Source organism: Prinia subflava, chromosome 4, assembly GCF_021018805.1.
Source record: "Prinia subflava isolate CZ2003 ecotype Zambia chromosome 4, Cam_Psub_1.2, whole genome shotgun sequence".
Taxonomy (NCBI): Eukaryota; Metazoa; Chordata; class Aves; order Passeriformes; family Cisticolidae; genus Prinia; species Prinia subflava.
The window spans coordinates 641,092-659,645 of record NC_086250.1 but is presented as its reverse complement, the minus strand read 5'-3'; the positions used below and the strand labels follow the sequence as shown (position 1 = coordinate 659,645).

General features: G+C 49.4%; 2 protein-coding genes across 10 annotated transcripts in view; one reads left to right on the top strand and one right to left on the bottom strand.

Moving 5' to 3' along the window:
• Positions 1-41: 41 nt before the first annotated feature.
• Positions 42-17,444, top strand: RAD52 (RAD52 homolog, DNA repair protein). 2 transcript variants are annotated; one of them, XM_063395078.1, is made up of 14 exons: positions 97-166; positions 409-490; positions 2,603-2,722; positions 6,135-6,217; positions 7,536-7,637; positions 8,280-8,373; positions 9,749-9,816; positions 10,049-10,167; positions 10,254-10,329; positions 11,136-11,332; positions 11,536-11,672; positions 12,186-12,266; positions 12,781-13,023; positions 13,265-17,444. In XM_063395078.1, exons 4-14 carry the CDS (start codon positions 6,137-6,139, stop codon positions 13,321-13,323), a joined length of 1,257 nt encoding a protein of 418 aa, XP_063251148.1. In that variant the 5' UTR covers positions 97-166; positions 409-490; positions 2,603-2,722; positions 6,135-6,136; the 3' UTR covers positions 13,324-17,444. The 2 variants fall into 2 exon arrangements, with proteins under 2 accessions (XP_063251147.1, XP_063251148.1); XM_063395077.1 differs by lacking the exon at positions 409-490 and having other exon boundaries at positions 42-166.
• The window catches only part of WNK1 (WNK lysine deficient protein kinase 1), a 99,394-nt gene continuing 96,531 nt past the window's right edge, over positions 15,692-18,554 (bottom strand). For all 8 annotated transcript variants that reach the window (XM_063395070.1, XM_063395063.1, XM_063395064.1 and 5 more), the window contains one exon: positions 15,692-18,334. In XM_063395070.1, the coding sequence (XP_063251140.1) occupies positions 18,020-18,334 (315 nt within the window). In that variant the 3' untranslated portion in view covers positions 15,692-18,019. The remainder of the gene's footprint in view (positions 18,335-18,554) is intronic.

Below are 18,554 nucleotides of genomic sequence, written 5' to 3'. Positions count from 1 at the left end.
CCACGCCCCTCTCCCGGCGCGCGCTGGCCGCGCGGGGCTTCCCTCGGCCCGCCCCGCCCCCGGAGTGCGTCACCGCACGCGCCCGTCCCCAGGGAAGTTTGGCCGCTCTCCGGCGCCGTAGCGGCCGCTCGGGCGGGAACTGCGAACGGGCCGCGGCGGGGCTCAGGTACGGCGGGCAGGGCGTGCGGGGGCTGGGAACCGGGCACAGGGCACCGAACCGGGCACCGAACACCGAACCGGGCACCGGACCCGGCACACAACCGGGGCCTCCCCTGCGGGCGGCTGCTGAGCGGCCCCGCGCGGCGGGCCAGGGGCGCGCGCGGGGCCGGTGTTTCCTGAGGGGGCCTCGGGCAGACGGCAACTGACCCCGTCAAGAATCCTTCAGGGTTGGATTTGCTATGATTTCAGGGTGTAAGGAGCCAACAGCAGCACTTACTTCGTGAGCTCTTGCTCCCAGGGGACACTAAAGTGAGCGATTATGGCAAATGGGGTAGGTCTGTCAGACTACAGAAGTAACGACACATTGACATGTAAATTATCACTGTTTAAATTAGTATTCTTGCAATGGATACAGCTTACATTATGTTACATTATTTCATGATATTGTATGTTACCTATATCGTATATTTTGTACATTAATATATTATTACATTTTATATATTATGTTATAATTACATTTGTATCATAATTCAGACCTCTGGCAGGGTGATATCCACTGAGATCTCAATAACCTGAACTTCCCTTTCAATTATAGAAGCAGAGGGGAGGGTCTATTTTAAATTAATTTCTGTAGAATCATATAGTGTACGAAAGTGCATGCTATGGTATCTAAGCCCTTCTGTCAAGCCTAAGGTATCCCTTAAAAAAAGAGATAATTTATACTTTCATTGCTGGCTGAGAAGGCAGAAGGCTGGAAATAGATACGGGCTTGCCCACGCCTCAAGTATCCTGCCAATTTCAAGTGTAAATGATTTTCTATTTAACAATAAGCAAGTGTCAACCTGGAGCAAAGCAGAGCCTAAGAGCTTTAGGTTTTTCATCCCAGTTTAATTAGTGTGTCATCTTAATGGGGCCTTGCTGGCAGCAGTGTCATCCGTGCCTGTGATCACGGCGGGTTTACCCTGCTCAGTGTGACACATCTCCCCCGGTGCTCGCCGAGTTCCTTTCCAGGCTGGATTAATTTCTTGCCTGGTAATTGCATTTGGGAAATCTGCAGGCTTTCTGCTCACAACTGGACAGGCTGCTTCTCCCTGCCAGTCCCAAACTCCTGGGTAAAAAACCCTGCTGCCTCTGCCCTGCAAGGACTGAAGTCACTTGTACATAAATGTGTGGTGATAAATCAGTCTGACAGGCTTTTAGAAAGAAGTGCCCACATAAATAATTTATGATATTTGAGTAATATTCCTGCCTGGTCTGGTCTCCAGAACGAGCTCTTTTCTTTTACTCTGCCTGCACGGATGTGAAACTCTTTGAAGAGCAAATTGTTCACTTTTGGTTTTGTGACTGTGAGGTGTTACTGTTTCATACCTGGAAAAAAACTACTATGACAGAGTTGTTTCTCTTTTCTTTCAGTTCTACCCCTTGGTCACTGTTTATTGTTATAAGGATTTTTTTTTTTTGTAATATCAAAAAAGATTATTTTTGCAGGAGTACCAGTGAATCCCTCTAATGAAATATTTTTATATGGCTTGTGAAGTTAATGCAAAGGAATTAAGTGATGTGAGAAATTAAACAGGATTTATGTTCTTGGAAAGCAAATGCATTTCAAATTTAGAATTGTTTGCAATGACCTGTTTCCTAGGATGCTGTTGGTGCATTTTGAACTATGGAAACATTTTTGAACCCCTTGAAAGGCAAAAATTGCAATGGGCATTGGATTTGAAAACAAACAAAATTACATAGCAAAGGGGTAATTGACACACACCACTGCTATTAAAGAAAATGTTTGGAAGCATAACCAGCAACATTTGAAAAATATGCAGGCTAAAACACAACAACATATGTGCTAAATGAAGCAGTTTGGGCTGGATTTGTAATTCTTGGGAGAGCAGCCCCTAAGCAGCTTGCAGCAGTTACAGTGACATGCAGTGAGCTTGTGGCAGCCGTGTACAGCCTGCCGTGACTGGAACTGCTCAGTGTTCTCAGCCTGGGCTCCAAAAATGCAGGAATTGGCCAGGTAGGCTTTGTTTCAGGTGTTAGGTGTATCCAGAAATTCTTAGATAGAAACACACCCCCACAAATGCACTGTTATTCTTCCAAAATTGTATAAAGGTAAGGAAGGAAGAACTTTACCCTGTGTTAAAAGTATTAAAAAAGTGGAGCCAGAGTTAGCGTTGTGTGTTCAGTGCAGGGAGGATCGTGGCCCTACACATGCCAAGAGTGAACCCAGCAGTGCCGGGTAAATCAGAGTTCAGCTGTGTTTTGGAGCCACCCAGACCCCAGTGGCATAAGGGGGACTGCATGGAGGTGTCCACCTGACACGGAACTGAGCAGGAATTGTCAGAGTGGTGCTTGTATGCCTGGAAAGGAAATATATCTAAACTGCTGCAGGGAGCTCAAACATGCTGTGTGATACCTTTTTTTTTTTCTCTTGCTCCTACAGAATGTGGCCTGAATGAGCGAGGGGCATGAGAAGGGTCCTGTCAGCACCAGAGGCCAGCTGCAGTCTGCAGCAGACAGCCAGGCTCCTGAGCTGCCCTGCATTTCCGTGTTTATCCTGTCAGTGAGTATCTTTCCCTTCTGTTGCAGTTAACAGAATGTTACCTCGCTTTTCTCAAGGTTGTTTACCTGCTGATATCAGAAATCAGCAAACGGGGGAGTTCTATTGTGTGCAGCTTTTCCACGAGCAATTGCATCATCTCTTTTCCACTCCTTTTAAACTGTGGAATAGCACAGGCCTGTCTAAATTAGAAACATCTGCCCCATTGCACTTGAAAGAGGTACCTCAGCTGTGTCCCGTGCATAACAGGTAAATCAACTTATAAAATAGTTCGGGGTTCCCAGAGGAAAGAAAACGCCACAGAAATATAAAACTTGTAAGGTTTTTTGGATGTTTTCTTAGAGTAATACAAACCTTAGGTTAAGTATGTGGCACTATCTTTAGTGCCTGCTAAATCACTTGTTGCTGCCTGTGTAACTGTTTGCTCTTGCTGGGCTCAGTGGAATTGCATTTATTGGAAGAATGCTTAAGATTTTTACTCAGCAGCCCAAAGCCTCTCTGAAGGAAGCTTACCAGACAGAGGGTGAGGATGAATGAAAGCCCTCTGGATGTTCACAGTGTGTGTTGAAGCCCTGTCTTAGCCTGTGGGATGCTGTGATAATTCCTTGGTTCTCCTGAGCATTGCCCAGGCTGTGGTGCTTGCACAATGCATGGTATGCAAACTATTCTGAAGTGATGCAGAACTGCCTGAGCCACCTCCAGTGAGGAGACCTGGGAACTGGCATTCCTGCCACAGGATTGGAGCACAGGGCACAGTTCAAAAACCTGCTTTGTCGAGGCAGAGGGGAACTGATAGGAAAAGACATGATTGAGGAGCACAATAAATCTGTGGGGGGTAATGGACAGTGGGATAGAAAGGTGTGTGAGGATGTTAGAAAATCAGAAGTTATGTGCACACAGTCATGGCAGGGGAAGGTGTTGCTGCCGCAGCCCCGCAGTGGTTGATATACTTGAACAGACTAAATTCAGGATTATCTGTTCTGGAGGATTGGTTTATTTCTTTCACAGGAATTTGTGTACACACACATTTTTCTCAGCAGTGCGCAATTTCACCACCATGCAAATAAATACCTACATGTAGAGAGCTGTTGAAAATTAATATCCAATTTCCCGAAACAGAGATTTTTTTCTTTTCCTGATTATGTACCTAATATGTTCAAATTTTCAAAGATCAAAATATAGTAGCAGTAAAAGCTGTTAAGGTTCTTTACCTGCTCTAGTGTGTCAAGGCATTGTTTTGGAGCACAGCACTTCTAGTCTTGTGTGGATTCTTTCTCAGTGACAAGAAAACTTCCTGAGAACATTACCAGCTAAACTCAAAAGAATTCTCTGTAAATGATAAATAATAGTCCCATTGCCACGAGACAGTAAATTATAATTCCTAGCTGTCTTTTAACTGATAAACTGCTTGTATCATCCTGTGTATTCAAATGCATATTTGAACTAATTTTTAGTCTTTCTGGTTTAGAGAGGGCATTTTTTAACACTGGTTAATGGGTCAGGCAGCCTCCTACCACAATCCTGGCCCCAGAGGGTGTCCAAGGCTCTTGGGCCCTCCAGTTGATAGTTTATTATCTGCTTCAGCATTAATGTTTCATGTGAGTTAAAACGTTGTGGGGAGAGAGCAGGGCAGTGAGGAAACAATATTGCAGTGAGGAATGGAAGCACCTTGCCCTCCCTGGCTCTGGCACCGAGATAGATTTATAGCTCCATTTGCAGAATTAACTTCTCTCTCTTCCCAGCTGCTACTCCAATAATTTTTGGTATCGAAGTTCTGTCACTGTGACACACTCAGACAATTGCTTTGAGGCACAGGGCTTTGCCGTGCTGCACTTCCAGCTGCAAACCCCCCACACTGCTCTGAGGGAGGGCAGGGTTGGAACAAGGCTCACACTGAAGCTGCTCCTGCAGGTAAAGCCTGAAACTAAACTGGCATCCTGGGTCTGCTTCACTCAGACTGGATTCACACGTAATTTGAATACAAAACATGGACAACTAAATTTAGACTGAATGGTGCACACCATAGAAAAACTTGAAGGACTCTAACTAAAACCAGTATCAAGCAATTTTGCATCAAAATGCCACCCACCTGCTTTGCATAAATTGGTCATAGCGTTTGTAGGCAAGTGACATTTCAGTCTTTGTTTCTTCCCAAGGGCTCACAGTGATTAAGATCTGATTGAGGCAGCTTGGGGGTGTGAGTGGAGGCAACAGTATTGTTCAAATTTCAATTCCCTTGGCCACACACACTATTTATGTCTCTCTAATTGTCTCCCTCCCCATGCAATGAACTCTGCTGAGCAGAGGAAATAGCCTGCTTAAATCAAAATGTTTCTCCTGGTAATGTTGCTTTCTGTTTGCTCTTTTCCTAGCCAAATGTATTTACAAATGCTGCTAACTTCTGATTGAAACGCATTCAAGTGTATGAACACTGTACAATTATACAAGTTTGGGACTGAAGAGGAATAATTCTAGCCAACCAAAATTAAGGAGAATTTTAGCTACACTTGGCATAATTGCCAGTGCTCACACTTGCCAAGGAAACAACCAGTATCCTTTTTCTGAAAATTGTTTGCCAAGTCCTCAGTAAACTTTGGGTTTCTTGTTAGGGACTGGAAAAACAGCTTAGTTTAAAAAGTGCCACACCTGGAATGCATTAGCAGAGCAGACTCCTAGCCAGGTGCTGACTGACAGGCAGATTCTGCTGTCTGCTGAGGATTTTAGGCTTTCTCAAACTGTTTTGACATCTCCAGCTCTCTTGTATGTCTGATCTTGTCTTGTATTTCTATTGCCTACAAAAGTCTGAGTGCTGGGCTGTCAGTTGTGCTCATGTATTGCAAAACAATCAAAGATTATCTCTGTGGGCTCTTTGGGAGTGCTGCTGCAGCCCTGGACAGCTGGGTCCACAATCTCCCCAGCACCACTGCTCCAGAGCAGGGCAGTGGCTCTGCAGTGCTGGGAAGATTGGATACTGGCTTGGAAAAGGGTGCCACCTACTGAATTATTGGTACCACTTCTTACAGTTGTGGCAGGTTCTGTGGTTCTCAGCTCTGCACGGTTTGTGTGGCACCCTATGGCACCAGGCAGGGTGGGTACAGTCAGACAGCAATCTAAAGTAAAACTGACAAGTCAGGGTATACCTGAGGAAAGTTTCAGACAGTTGTCCCTACTTTTTATCAGAGTATTGATGGGTATTGAAAGTGGTCCAGGAAGACAGTGCTGAAGAATCAGAAAGAGGGAATTCATTTCTTTTTCCTTCCCTGGCGTGGTACAGTGCCTTCACATTTACCTAAAAAGAAAAACCCCACATTTATAGTCTTTTACCAGTGCGATATTTAGAATGAGCTTTTTGCCATGTCTTCCTGTGGAGTGTCAGTCGTGTTTCTTCAGTCATTGCATTTCCTGTGATCCCCAGGGATGCCTGAGAGCCAGGGGAAGGACAGCGAGAGCTCCAGCAGCAGCTCCAACTCCGGGGACTGCGTGGCTTCCTTCGGACAGGTCAGCTCCCTTTGCAATGCTCACACCACTGGAAATCTGCTCTGCGTGTTTATTCCTTTTAAACTGGGGTACAGTGAGCCTGCAGTCATGCTGCACCCTCTTGTACTTCACATTGTTTCTCTGCAATAGTCTTGGCATGCCTCAGATTATAATAAATTGCTCTGGATTCTTCTCAAAAGGTTTTTAACTCTTTCAAACCTTAAAAGTGTGTCTCATTTTTTTCTCTCTTATTCCCAGATGTTCCGAGTCATGCTTACATATATTCTCAATACAGGTTCAGAAAAGCCAACTACTTTCAGCAAGTAAAAAATAATTTTGAATAGCTATAAAATAATTTGAAAAAAGAAAACTGTATCTGGACTGAACAGAGCTTTTGGTGGTGAATTCTCTTCTCCATGATAGGCATTTCAACACAGTTTCTGAATGTGGCAGAAGCTTGTGCATTCTCCCTTTTTCCTTATGCTTTTTGGTTACAGGCTTGCATTCTAGAGTCAGAAAAAGATAAAAGTGTTACTCTTAAGTTTAGGTAGAACTAAATACAAATTAGAGTGGTTTGGCAGGAGTTGGAATTTATATGGCACATACACACACACACTACAAGATTCTGTGTTCTGCTGAGTTGTTAGGGCAGCCAGTACATGCATGCACAATATTTATAATTTAAGTGGTGAAAGCTCTGTTCTGCCCCACTTCAGGCCGTAACAACATGAGCTTTTTAGTTCCTAAATCCTTAAACATACATTTAGGCTTAGCTGCATTTTGTAAATTGGATTTCTACTGAGACAAACCTCAACTTACAGCACTTTATGCTTCCCGTGATGCTGATGTTCTCAAATTGTACCAATGATGTTGGAGTTACCCAGAGAAATTGGCTAACTCAAGAAATTCCCATTCTGGCTGCTTTCCTGGGCTGCTGTCCTCCCTGACCTGGTGACATGTGGCAGTGGAGTACAGTTCATCTTCGGTTTTATTGGAGTCTTTACATGCACTTCTCTTGTTGGTCAGAGAGATCCTATGCTTTGGTTTGGAGCAGTAGAATAGAAATGTACATGTGTGTTTGTGGCTAGGATTATTAATGGAAAATACTTGCTGCAGCTCAGCAATCAATGCCTGTATCCCTCAGAGTAAGAGGAGAAAAGAACGGTGCAATGCACGCGCGGACCCCGCGCTGTTTCCTTGCCTGGTGCATCCCATTCCAAAGGCTGCAGGTGCAGCTGAGGGAGGGCTGGGCACAGCAGGGCTGTGAGGAGGGCAGGGCAGGGCAGGGGAGGCAGAGCAGGCAGTGAGCTGTGCTGCCTTTGCTGCCTTTGCCCTGCAGTACCAGTACACGGCCGGCGAGTACCGCACCATCCAGCACGCCCTGCGCCAGCGCCTGGGCCCCGACTACATCAGCAGCCGGCACGCCGGGGGAGGCCAGAAGGTAGGAGCAAACAGGATGCTAAAATCCATCTTCCCAGGAAAACTAGGGTTTAAATTGTTACAGTGTGCCTTATTTGCTTGAAGTTAATCTCCCTCTAGTAGTCTGATGTGCAGATATGAATGCAAAGTGAGCACGGCATAAGTTCCGGCTTTTATTGAGCCACAGATTTGCCTTTTACACTTAAAAAGAAACTTAATGTCTCGGTGCTTCATCCTTTACAAAGGAATATTTATGCACTTGTGCAACACTGAGATGTTTTCCCTATTTTTCCCCAGAATCGGACTATATGAAACATTATATAACAGTGGCTGCATTTACCATCTTTAGTGCCCACTCTGCCTTCTGTTGATTAGGTCATATTTGTTGTTGTATTTATCCCCGCTGCATTTGCTGGAAGAAAGTGCACCTGAAGCTGCACCATCAGCCTTTTATTCACATTATCTGAGCCTTGAACTTGGCTGGGTTTCCTCGGTGTAAGATGGTATGTGTAATCTCTGTTTAAAAAATAAAGCGTGCAGAGATGTGTGCACAAGGCTATGTATTGAAATATATATATATTTATGTGTATTATTTATAAAGATATATATTTATGTGTATTATTTATAAAGATATGTATTTATGTGTATGTGCTCTTCTTTTCAGGTCTGTTACATCGAGGGTCACAAGGTCATCAGTCTGGCCAACGAAATGTTTGGCTTCAACGGCTGGGCTCATTCAGTCACTCAGCAGAATGTTGGTAAGGGTCTCTTGGGACAAAGAAGTCTTTGCCCCCTCTTGTTTCACTGAGGGAAAATTCTCTCAGATAAGGGCCAGGGTTTCCATCCCAGCCCGTGATTGGAAGGGCCCCCGGGATCCCCGAGTGCCGCTCCCGGCGCTGCCCGGGGCACCCCGCGGTCACAGCGGTGCCCAGAGCGCTGCCCAAACGCTCCCGCAGCTCTGGCAGGCTGCTGCTGTGCCCGCTGCCCTGGGAGCTGTTCCAGTGCCCAGACACCCTCTGGGGAAAACCTTTCCCTGCCACCCAGCCCAGCCCTGCCCTGGCACAGCGCCAGGCCGTGCCCTCGGGTCACAGGTCACCAGAGAGGAGAGCAGGGCCTGCCCCGCTGCCCCTCTCGGGAAGCTGCAACTGCAGTGAGCTCTGCCCTCAGCCTCCTCCAGGCTGAACACACCAAGGGCCCTCAGCTGCTACAGCGTCATCACTCCAAAGCACCTAGGCAGAGGCATGAGCAACTTCCAGGTGTCTTAATAGTTAGTAAAAATGGAAGAAAGTGAACAATAATGGAGCTTCTGATTTCATTTTAGATGTGTCATAGTCATTATTCTGAGTGTGTTTATGATTATTCTTGAGCTATTCTAATGAAATCTCTGATTCCTGTGGGTGCACTCAGTCAAGAGTAATTACAATTAAACTACTTAACACCCAGCAGTCCTGAGCCAACTTTCATACTCACCTGTAATTTTTAGACTCTAACCTTGGAGTTCATATTCTCAGTTAATATTCCCCTAATCTTCAGGGACCCATCTTTTTCTGCAGATTTCTCTTCTAGCTAATACCCAGTACTGAGGTTTTTACAACAGAAAACTTTGGGAAAATGTTTCAACTATAACATGGTGTTCAGATGCTCTTAAAGCCTCAGCCTCTTCCATGCTGACAGCTGAACTAGTGTACCTGCCAGAGGAGAGTTGTCCTTGTTTGCAGATGTGCTGTGCTTATGCCTGTGCTGAAGACTGGTTGTTGAAGTAGGTCAAAGCAGCACTTAAATTACCTTCTTCCTTCTCCCCCACCTTCAGAAATCTTTTCTTAACTCAGGCTGGTAGATTCTAGAAATAGAACAACTTACTTCACTGCTTTCCATCTATTCTACACCATGGTTTTCTTTCCTCCTTTTCAGTCAAGAAAGGACTGACATCCTTCAAACTTCTGCCTTTTTCAGATAATGCCATAACTAGTCATTCCTTAGAAATTCAGGCATTCTGTCTGTGGTAAAACCTTGTGCAAATTATTTGCAAACTTCAGACTTCTACTGGATCACAGGAAAGAAACTACTTTCGTAGACAAAGTTTCTTTTCCACTATTGTTTTTATAAATTAACATTTAAAATATCTCCTTCCAGACTTTGTTGACCTCAACGATGGCAGGTTCTACGTGGGTGTCTGTGCTTTTGTGAAAGTTCAGCTCAAGGTAAGTGTTTTTTTCTGTTGGCTGTGGCTGTAGCTGAGCCATTGCCTGAAGCTGTGAATGAAAGTCCTTGCATGGGTCAGAGCACACCTCGGGTGTGCTCGGCCTCAGGGAACCCGCTGGTGTCCTAAGCACTGCCCTTGCTGTGGAGCAAACAGCCAAGAGCAAGGAGCCAGGCGTGGGAAAGCACCACCTGCATCTATAAAATCCCCTTTTATTGGAAATTGTACTGCAGGACGGGTCATACCATGAAGATGTGGGATATGGAGTCAGTGAAGGCCTGAAGTCTAAAGCCTTGTCCTTAGAGAAGGCAAGAAAGGAGGCAGTAACAGATGGGCTGAAGAGAGCACTCAAGTGAGTGAAGACCAGCACCGGTACGTTTTCAGGAGCTGTGTGGGGATGAAGGGGTTTCAGTCCCAGTGAGCCCTCGTGTTTCTCAGGTGCTTTGGCAACGCCCTTGGGAACTGCATTCTGGACAAGGAGTACCTGCGAGCCGTCAGCAAGCTCCCGCGGCAGGTGAGTGCAGGCCTGCAGAGCCCCCTGCCCCCAGAGCTCAGCAGTGCTGCTCCAGTGCATCCCAGTCCTGGGCTCCTGAGAGCAGCTCACACACAGCACAGCGCTCCTGAAGTGCCACCACGGCTCCTGCCAGCTCCTGCTGGGCGCCAGTTGGGGGCAGGAGGCGCCCAGGCAGTGACCAGCCTTGTGCAGGGAAGGAGCAGGAAAGCCTCTGCAGCTGCTGATCCACGGACTAGCAGAGCTGCCTTCAATCACTGTAGGACTTGCCAAACTCTGCTAGAGCCTAGAGCTGCATGGCAGATCCAAAGGGACACCTCACCAGGTGGAGATGGCCCAGGTCTCTGGTTTGCCAAGGTCATCGTCTGTTAGAGGCACTGCCAAACTGGTGAGGTGACAGAGCCAAAACACCCCATCTTTAATAAACAGGAATGGTGTACCTTCCTCAGAACTCAGGAAAGGTTGGTCTTGCCCTTTAGCACAAGCAGGAAAGTGCTCTGGTAAAACAAACCCACTCAGCAGCAGCCTTGTGGGGCTGTGAGAAGCTGTGAAATCACCAGCACCTGTTCTCGTTTGCAAAGCAGTGTGAGGAGACCTCACCACCTGCCCTGCAGCACTGAACAATTAAACCCACACAAAGTCACAGGAATTCAATGAGTAACTGACTGCATTACTGGGCACTGAAAGAGCAGCTCAGGTTTCTAACTTACTGTTCGATTTAGAGCCAACAAAACAGATTTTTAACCAGTGCCTATTTCAGTAACTTGATGACAGAAATTTCTGAACCTTTCTTTTTTCTCCTTTACCAGGTACCCCCTGAATTAGACTTGCTCAAAGCTAAGAGACAGGACTATGAGCCTGAAATAGAGAAAGCAAGATACAGCAGCTATGTGGAAAGGCAGACCACAGCAGGGAGGCAGCACTGTGAGGTGACACCTGGCTGTAAGCCTGGCCAGACAGAGGCTGCTGTAGTGACAGCAGATCAGAAACAGCCCAACGCTCCCAGGTGAGACTGCTGCTGTAAATTTATTTTTTAAGCTGCATTAGAAGTTACTGGGCCTTTCAAAACATGTAGACAGCTCAATTCCAAAAACGCCATAAAGCATTAGTTCAGTGGATTTTCTTTACTGTTATTTCTTAATGAATTTTTTCTTCACAAAATGTAATTGCTGAGGTCCTGTTCAACTCTGTGTTTCTGGGGGAGGACAGAAGCACAGACTCCCTGGCCACGGAGTGTGATGCCACTTACCAGAGGAAACTGCGGCAGAAGCGGCTGCAGCAGCAGTTCCGGGAGCAGATGGAGAAAAAGCAGCAGGGCCCAGCAGTTACACCTGGCAGCAAACAGGGTGAGGAGTGGTGTTCAGAACTGGCACAGGTTACCCCCAGAACAGGAGCCTGGCCAGCTTCATGTGCTGTGCCATCAACGCACCTTTGAGGCCCAAGGCAGGGCATTATCGTGCATTCCCTCTCTGTGTTCCAGAAGAGTCAGGAATGTCAGCTCTAAACTGAGCTGGGGCTGCAGCGCTTGGCTGTGGTAGCTGCAGGCACAGAGATGTTGCCTGAGCTACTGATACATTGCCCTTGGCTGCCAGGGAAGCCTGGGGCCATGTGGGAGCAGCAACATGGAGATGGACAGGCTAAAACCCGCCTTAAATAGCACAGCTGCCTGTGGACAGAAGTCCTCAGGTACAGAATGTTACTTCCCACACTCTTTTCCAAGCCTTAGCCAGCTGTAGGACAAAAGAGGGGACCTGCTGGTAGTGCTGGCTGTCATTTCAGCCTTGTGCTCTGCTAAGAAGGAGCCAAAGGGTGTTTGTGTGTTTCTGGCATTAATCTCTCCTGGTGTGGCCTCCTTGCAGCAACATCTGAGCCTCCCGTGAAGCACAGCACTCCGGCACAAGTGCAACAGGAGCTGGCAGTAGAAGAGGAGTTCTTTGCAGGTCAGCCAACGAGTGATGAGTAACAAAGTGTTAAATCACTGGCATTTAAAGCAGGTTAATTCAGAATACACTGTAAGGGTAAAAGCTCTGAAGAACTGGAGTAACAGAGTGTGAGTGTGATTCTGATCTTACCAATACAAACCTTGCCTGAGTGGCAGGGAGGTGACTCCATCACTGGGGGGTTTCACTCAGGCTCTTCAGTAGAGTTGTTACACCTCTTTGATAAACCCCTTTCCTGAGGTGACAGTGCACAACACAGAACTTGGGGGGGATTTGGGGTGTGTCTTTTCTCAGTATGAACATGGATATTTGGGTCACACACTGTGGTGCCTGCACATTGCTGAAGTCCACAGCCCACAGGGCAGGACCCTGCTGCACACTGACTTAAGAGAAGCTTTACAGTTTAAATGTTATAGTGATCACTGCTGGTAGGAAAAGAACGTGCTGGTCCTGGAGCTAGTGCCCCTCCTGTAGTACAGTCCCGTGTCATGGATCCCCTTCTCGTTCCTTCCAGATGACCCCGAACTTTGGGACATTTCCTTGGAGAGCACTGACCTGAAGGCAGTGGGTGCCCAGGTACCAGCGCCGTCGCCAGCTGCACACCAAGCCCCTGGGACACCCCGTGGGCAGCAGCAGAGGAGCACGGGCAGCAGGACACCCCGCAGGGGCAGCCAGCACAGAGCTGCTGCCAGGCTGGCACAGCTGCAGCCCCCTGCTGCAGCCCCCAGCAGCAGCGGTGCCCACCAACACACCCCAGGTATGTGCTGCCACACCTGACCGAGCCCGGCCTTGGCTGGGGCTCTTGGGTCACTGGGGAACTCCACTGGGAGAAGCATTCCTTCCTTCTGGACCTGGCTGCAGGTGCTGGGACAGTGGTCTTGGAAAATGGCTTTTTTCCACCCTACTGTCCTACCAAGGAAGAGTTAGAAAAAGAATTGAGGAACACATTTAGAGGCAGGAAAAAAATGTCCATTTCTCACTTTGTCCCTGTGTGGCAGGGTGCAGCCCCCTCGGGAGAAGTCAGAGCTTGAAGAAAAGGAAGCTGGAGCCTACGTGAGGCACCCGGTGGGATACGTGCCTCTGTCATGGGTTACATCACAGGGCTGCAGCTGGCTTTCCAAATGGTGTCACATGGACTCTGCTGTGCATCACGGGGAAGCCACAGAGAAGGGTTTCATGCAATCAAGCAAGAACTTCATGTACTCTTAGGCTATTATGTATTTCAGATGCCTTTTTCTATAACTGTGCCGTTATTTGTGCTGCTGCAGCACGAGGCTCTGGCCATGTTTCGAGTGGATATTACATGTGAATAGCCTGAACCAGGAACAGAAGGGACTGTTAGAAAGGAGATGCAATTCCCAGCCTCTCTGCCCCTCGGCACTGCGTTCCAGCACAGAGCGTTGCGGTGCAGGGCGAGCAGGGCTTGTGGGCAGGCACGGAGGGCTCGGGCCGGGGCTGCGCTCCCGCCGCCCACACCAGGGCTGGGGCTCGGAGGGGCAGCCCCGCCCCGGGGCAGAGCCCCTCGCTCCCGCGGCTCCGCCCGAGCCCGTGCCCGAGCCCGTGCCCAGCCATCCCCGCTCCCCGTGCCTGTGCCCCGGGCAGGAGCGCCCGGCACCGCTGCCAGCCAGAGCCGCGCCTGCTCCAGCCTCTGGGCATCAGCGGCAGCTGCACGGCTGCTTTTAAAGACGCTTGCGACCCCTTTCGATACAGAAATAAACATGAATTTGAGAAACCAAGCGCGCTGGGAGCTGTTCGTGCCCCTCTGCCCTGCCAGCCATCGCACCTCGGTGCCTGCTGAAGGGCCCCAGGGAGGCAGCACCGCACCTGCACAGCCTCCCGGGCTTTGGGCCGGCAGCCAGAAACCTCGCGGGGCTCCAGGGCAAGGCCGGCAGCTGCTCGCCCTCCAGAGCAGGGGGCCGAAGGAACCAGTGTCGGCAGCACTGAGGAACGCGCCCTGAGCCTCGGTGAGGAGAGGGAGCAGCTCTGCCGGCTCAGGCCAGCGCCCCGAGGCAGCGCTGCTCCTGCCAGCAGCGGTGTCACCGTCCCCAGGTGTCCAGGGGAGAATGGTGCCACATGACTGGAAGTTAGAGCTGAGCCAGGAAAATTTACACAAACTCTGGCATTAGTCCAACCCTGAAATCAGTTTCAGGCTTCAAACGGGACCTTGCTCCCATGATTTGCCTGACTGCTCTATTCAGCATTTATTCCTCTTCCTCCTACTCTGCCTTCATCACTTACTCAGTCCTCTTCCCTTAAAAGATCCTTTACTGTCCACTTACCTCCTGAACAGGACAAAGAACAGGCACTGACATCAGCCTGGAAAGACAGGACAAGCTGTAATTAACAGTAATAGATGACATGTAGACAGCAGTTCCACATTCACCGTGCTTGTTTCTGCCAGTTCGGTGCTGCCTTCAGAGCAGCTGGGGAGGAAGCACATTGCACACGTTTGAGTTATGCCCTCCATAGACCTGCTAGGGAGGGAGCGTGCAGACCTTCCCAGCTCCCAATTCAAAGCTGCCCCAAACTCCTACAACGAAAAAAATTCAAAAGTCTGAAACAAAAACAACGGCCTCAGCTTCCCTGGCTCTGGCAGCAGTGCAGATACAGCTGTGCCTGCTCCGACACCGTCACTGCAAGGAGCCTCTCGGGATTGGTCCCTTTGAAAAGGGCAGGGAAAATTACACTGGAGCTTCTTCCCTCCCAGGCTAGCGCAGCACGACTCCTACCAGAAGCTGTTCTTAAAATGGAAAGAAATGCAGCAGCAATTGGTGTTTAGAAATACCAAACTCCTGCAAGTCTGCAGCCGAGAATGAGGCTGTGAAGTTACACACCCTTGACCGTTCCCGTTTTTAGGGTGGCTGAGGAGTCCCTGGTGCCGGCCCCGCAGGGCGGGAGCCATCCCCGCTCCTGCAGCGCAGGGCGGCGGGCAGGGAGCAGCAGAGGAGGCGGGAAGGGCCTCAGGACACCCCCGTGCCCCAGTGCCAGCGGCAGCACAGGGCCCGCCCCTGCCTCCAGCGCCGCCTCCCCGGGACAGGCACCGGCTCTGTGCCGCAGGAGCGCGCTCGGCAGCCCGGGGACAGCCGGGCCGTGCTGCTCCCTCGGGCACTGCCCTCAGGAATTCCTCTGCACTACCTGCTCCGGAGCGTCCCGTCTGAGGCCCAAGGCTCCTGACTGTCGCTGCTTTCCAGCAGTTCCGCCTCTCATGGCACTGGGGTTCTTGTGTTTCCTGTGACAAACTTCAATTGGGTAACAGTCACAGCGCTGCAGGGCGAGGACAGGGGCTGGGACCTGCTGCTCCTCAGCAAAACCCACAGCTCAAACACACCAGGTCTGGCTTATCTGAATGGCTTCATTCAAGATTCTACAAAGGTCATACGAGAAGGGTTCAGTGCAAAACACAACTAACTACGGCCAGGGAAGCCCAAAGTTTCAATTAATTTTATTTTTTTTTATTTTTCTTTTTTACAGTGTACATTGTTAAATAATGTAAAGAAAACGCTTGTAATTCAGAAACAGATTTTATGTGGAAAAAGATACTCAAAGTGTAATATTAAACAAAATAATTTAACAGTTCAGTAGCATTAGTTTATTCCTCTAGACTTCAGTTATTCATCCACAGGAGGAGAGGGAGGGAGGAAAAAAAAATCAATGGTAAATAAAACCAGTTCTTGCATAACATTAAGTGAAAAAACGACCTCAAACGTATTAGATCAAATTTAAATAACCACGTGCTGCATCCAGCTGCCCCGTTCCTCCGCCACGACTGCTGCCCCTGTCTCATTCCTGACTCCCGTTTCCCGGGGGGCTCGGGAGCCTCCCCTGCACCCTCCCTTCGGACCAGGCTCCTGCCCGGCCTCACCCGGGCCCGCCGCTCCCCCAGCCCGGGCCGCTCCCCCAGCCCGGGCCGCTCCCCCAGCCTGGGCTGCCCTGCTGCCACCAGCGCTCAAAGCGAGGGCCAGGAACGGAAAGGGCCCGCCCGTTTCTTTGTGGAAATGAAGAGAACATCTGCAGACACAGAACTCCCTGCCAGGCCCAGCCGGGAACAGCACTCGAGACTAAACAAACGCACACAGGTGACACCCCTGCCATGCACCAGCCTCCAGGTGAGCTCCCCGAGCACAGGGAGCTGCACCCCCGTCCTTCACAGCCTTCTGCAGCACTGCATAAATACTGGCTGGTATCACTTTGACTTCCAAGAGGAAACCAGTATTCCTTAAATACGAAAAGGGAGAATGACCAAAGCAGAAGATACAGTACAGGTACTAAGAGGTGACAAGTGACAGACAGTGACAGTCCTGGTACCAGCTTGAAATTTGTTAAGAGTGAACAAAATCGTAAATCCTCCAAGTAAGACAGAGGAAACTCCTTGATGCCGGCTGTTTCAAGTACATCCATTGCCGGCAATGGACGTTGCACCAGGACAGTCTGTTCCTGGCTTAAATGAATTTTACCAAAAAAAAGGTAAGAAAAGCAATCCCAGCAGACGAGCCCCTGCCAACGAGCAACGGCACCTGTCCCTCGAGTCACATCCTGACCAAACATTTCACCACTCCGCAGGTGGAGTCACTCTGCACCCTGAGCTGGGCTGTCCCCATCCTGTCCCCGCTGCTCCCCAGCCTCCTGCCTCCAGCCAACACCGGTTCAGTCTCGCTGTGGCTTCACCTGCATCCCCCGCCGCACCCACCTGGCCCTGTCACCCCACACCTTCAGCTCTGCCCCCTGGACAAGTCTCCCACACACGGCACTGCTCCGAGCCGCGGGGCCGGAGCGCCGGGATGGGCACAACATCCTGCCCTCCGCTCGCCTCTGCCCACCTGGGCTCTGCTGGGAAGACGACGCTAAACTGCAGAAGCAAGAGAAGTCCAAGGCACTAAAATATCCAGCAAGCATACTGGGAGAACAGACAAGTATTCAAGTACATTAATTTATACAATTTTACATTCACATTTATTTATCTAATACAATGAAAATACAAAGGAAAAAGTTAAAGTGTCTCCAATAAGTATAAGGATATAGCTAGCTTTTTTTCCCATTTTTTCTTTTTAACTTTTTTAACCCTCTATATTCCACTCATTTTTAAACTACTGTTGTCCAACAACATTTATATATCACAGTGTTTCCACATCAAAACTGATGGTAAGTACATGTCCGCAGGGAACTTTTAAATTTTTTTTTTAACAATTTAAATTGCTCTAATGCTGCAGTCAAAGCTGTTAATATCTTACTTTAAGCAGTAATGACCTATCAAGCACGGGCTGCACCACAAGTCCGTTCGTGTGCCCCATCGTTTCAGAGCCAGATACGATTGACCGGGAGAGGGAGAGGAGGGGATTTTTGGACAGCTTTTCCTGATCTCGGTTCTTCAGAAGGGGCAAGAAGAGCACTAAAGCCTCATGCTAGGGTTCAGCTCTGCCACCTCCACACGTGTGGATTCAGCCTCCACCCAGAAACACTTTACAGCAAGACTGTATGAGCTGACCCCACGGCTTCTCCTCACGGCTCTCGTCCCACACAAGAGCAGCCCCCCGGTGGAAAGCACTGTCCCATCACAAGGATGCTCATCATCCTCCTCCCCCTCCCCAGCGTGTGGGGAAACTCCCGCTACAGAGAGTTGACAGCAATGGTTGGAAAAGATAAATTCATTCCCAGTCTGGCAAGCTCCCAGTTCGTTGCAGCACTAGTAGTGATACAGGGCCCCATCTCCCTCCCGTGTCCTGTCCCGAGGTGTGGCCAGCAGGTCTCTGGCACGGCTAAGTGGTCCGCAGGTTGGAGCCTGGAGGGTTGCTGACAGACTTTTGCAAATTGCTGATGTTGAAGCTTTGCAAAGACGTGGCACCCACGGGCTGGAACTGCCCGAGCTGCGGCTGCGGCGGCCCCCCCGGCCCGCTCCAGGGCGGGGGGAAGGACGCTGCCGGGTAACCGAACTGCTGCGGGGGGCACATGGCCTTGCTGAAGGGACCTAAAGAGGTAGCTGATGCTGCAGGGATGGGCGTAGCACCCAGGGAAGATGTCATAGAGATACAGAGCTGACCTGGTGCCGAGAACTTCCTTGCCATTCCAGGGCCCTGAAAGGTAATCCAGCCACCAAGAGAAGTTACACCACCGTGCCTTAAGGAGCACCAGTGCCCCCCTCGGCCCACAGCCTGCTCCCATTGCTATTTACCAGGACCTGCCACGGCCCTCCCCTTTGGTTTCCCCTTCCCCTCCAGAGCAGGCAGTAATTCCTGCAGGTAAAGAGCCAGCTAGCAGCGCCCTAGGGCTGCTGCCCCAGCTGTGCCTCGGCTG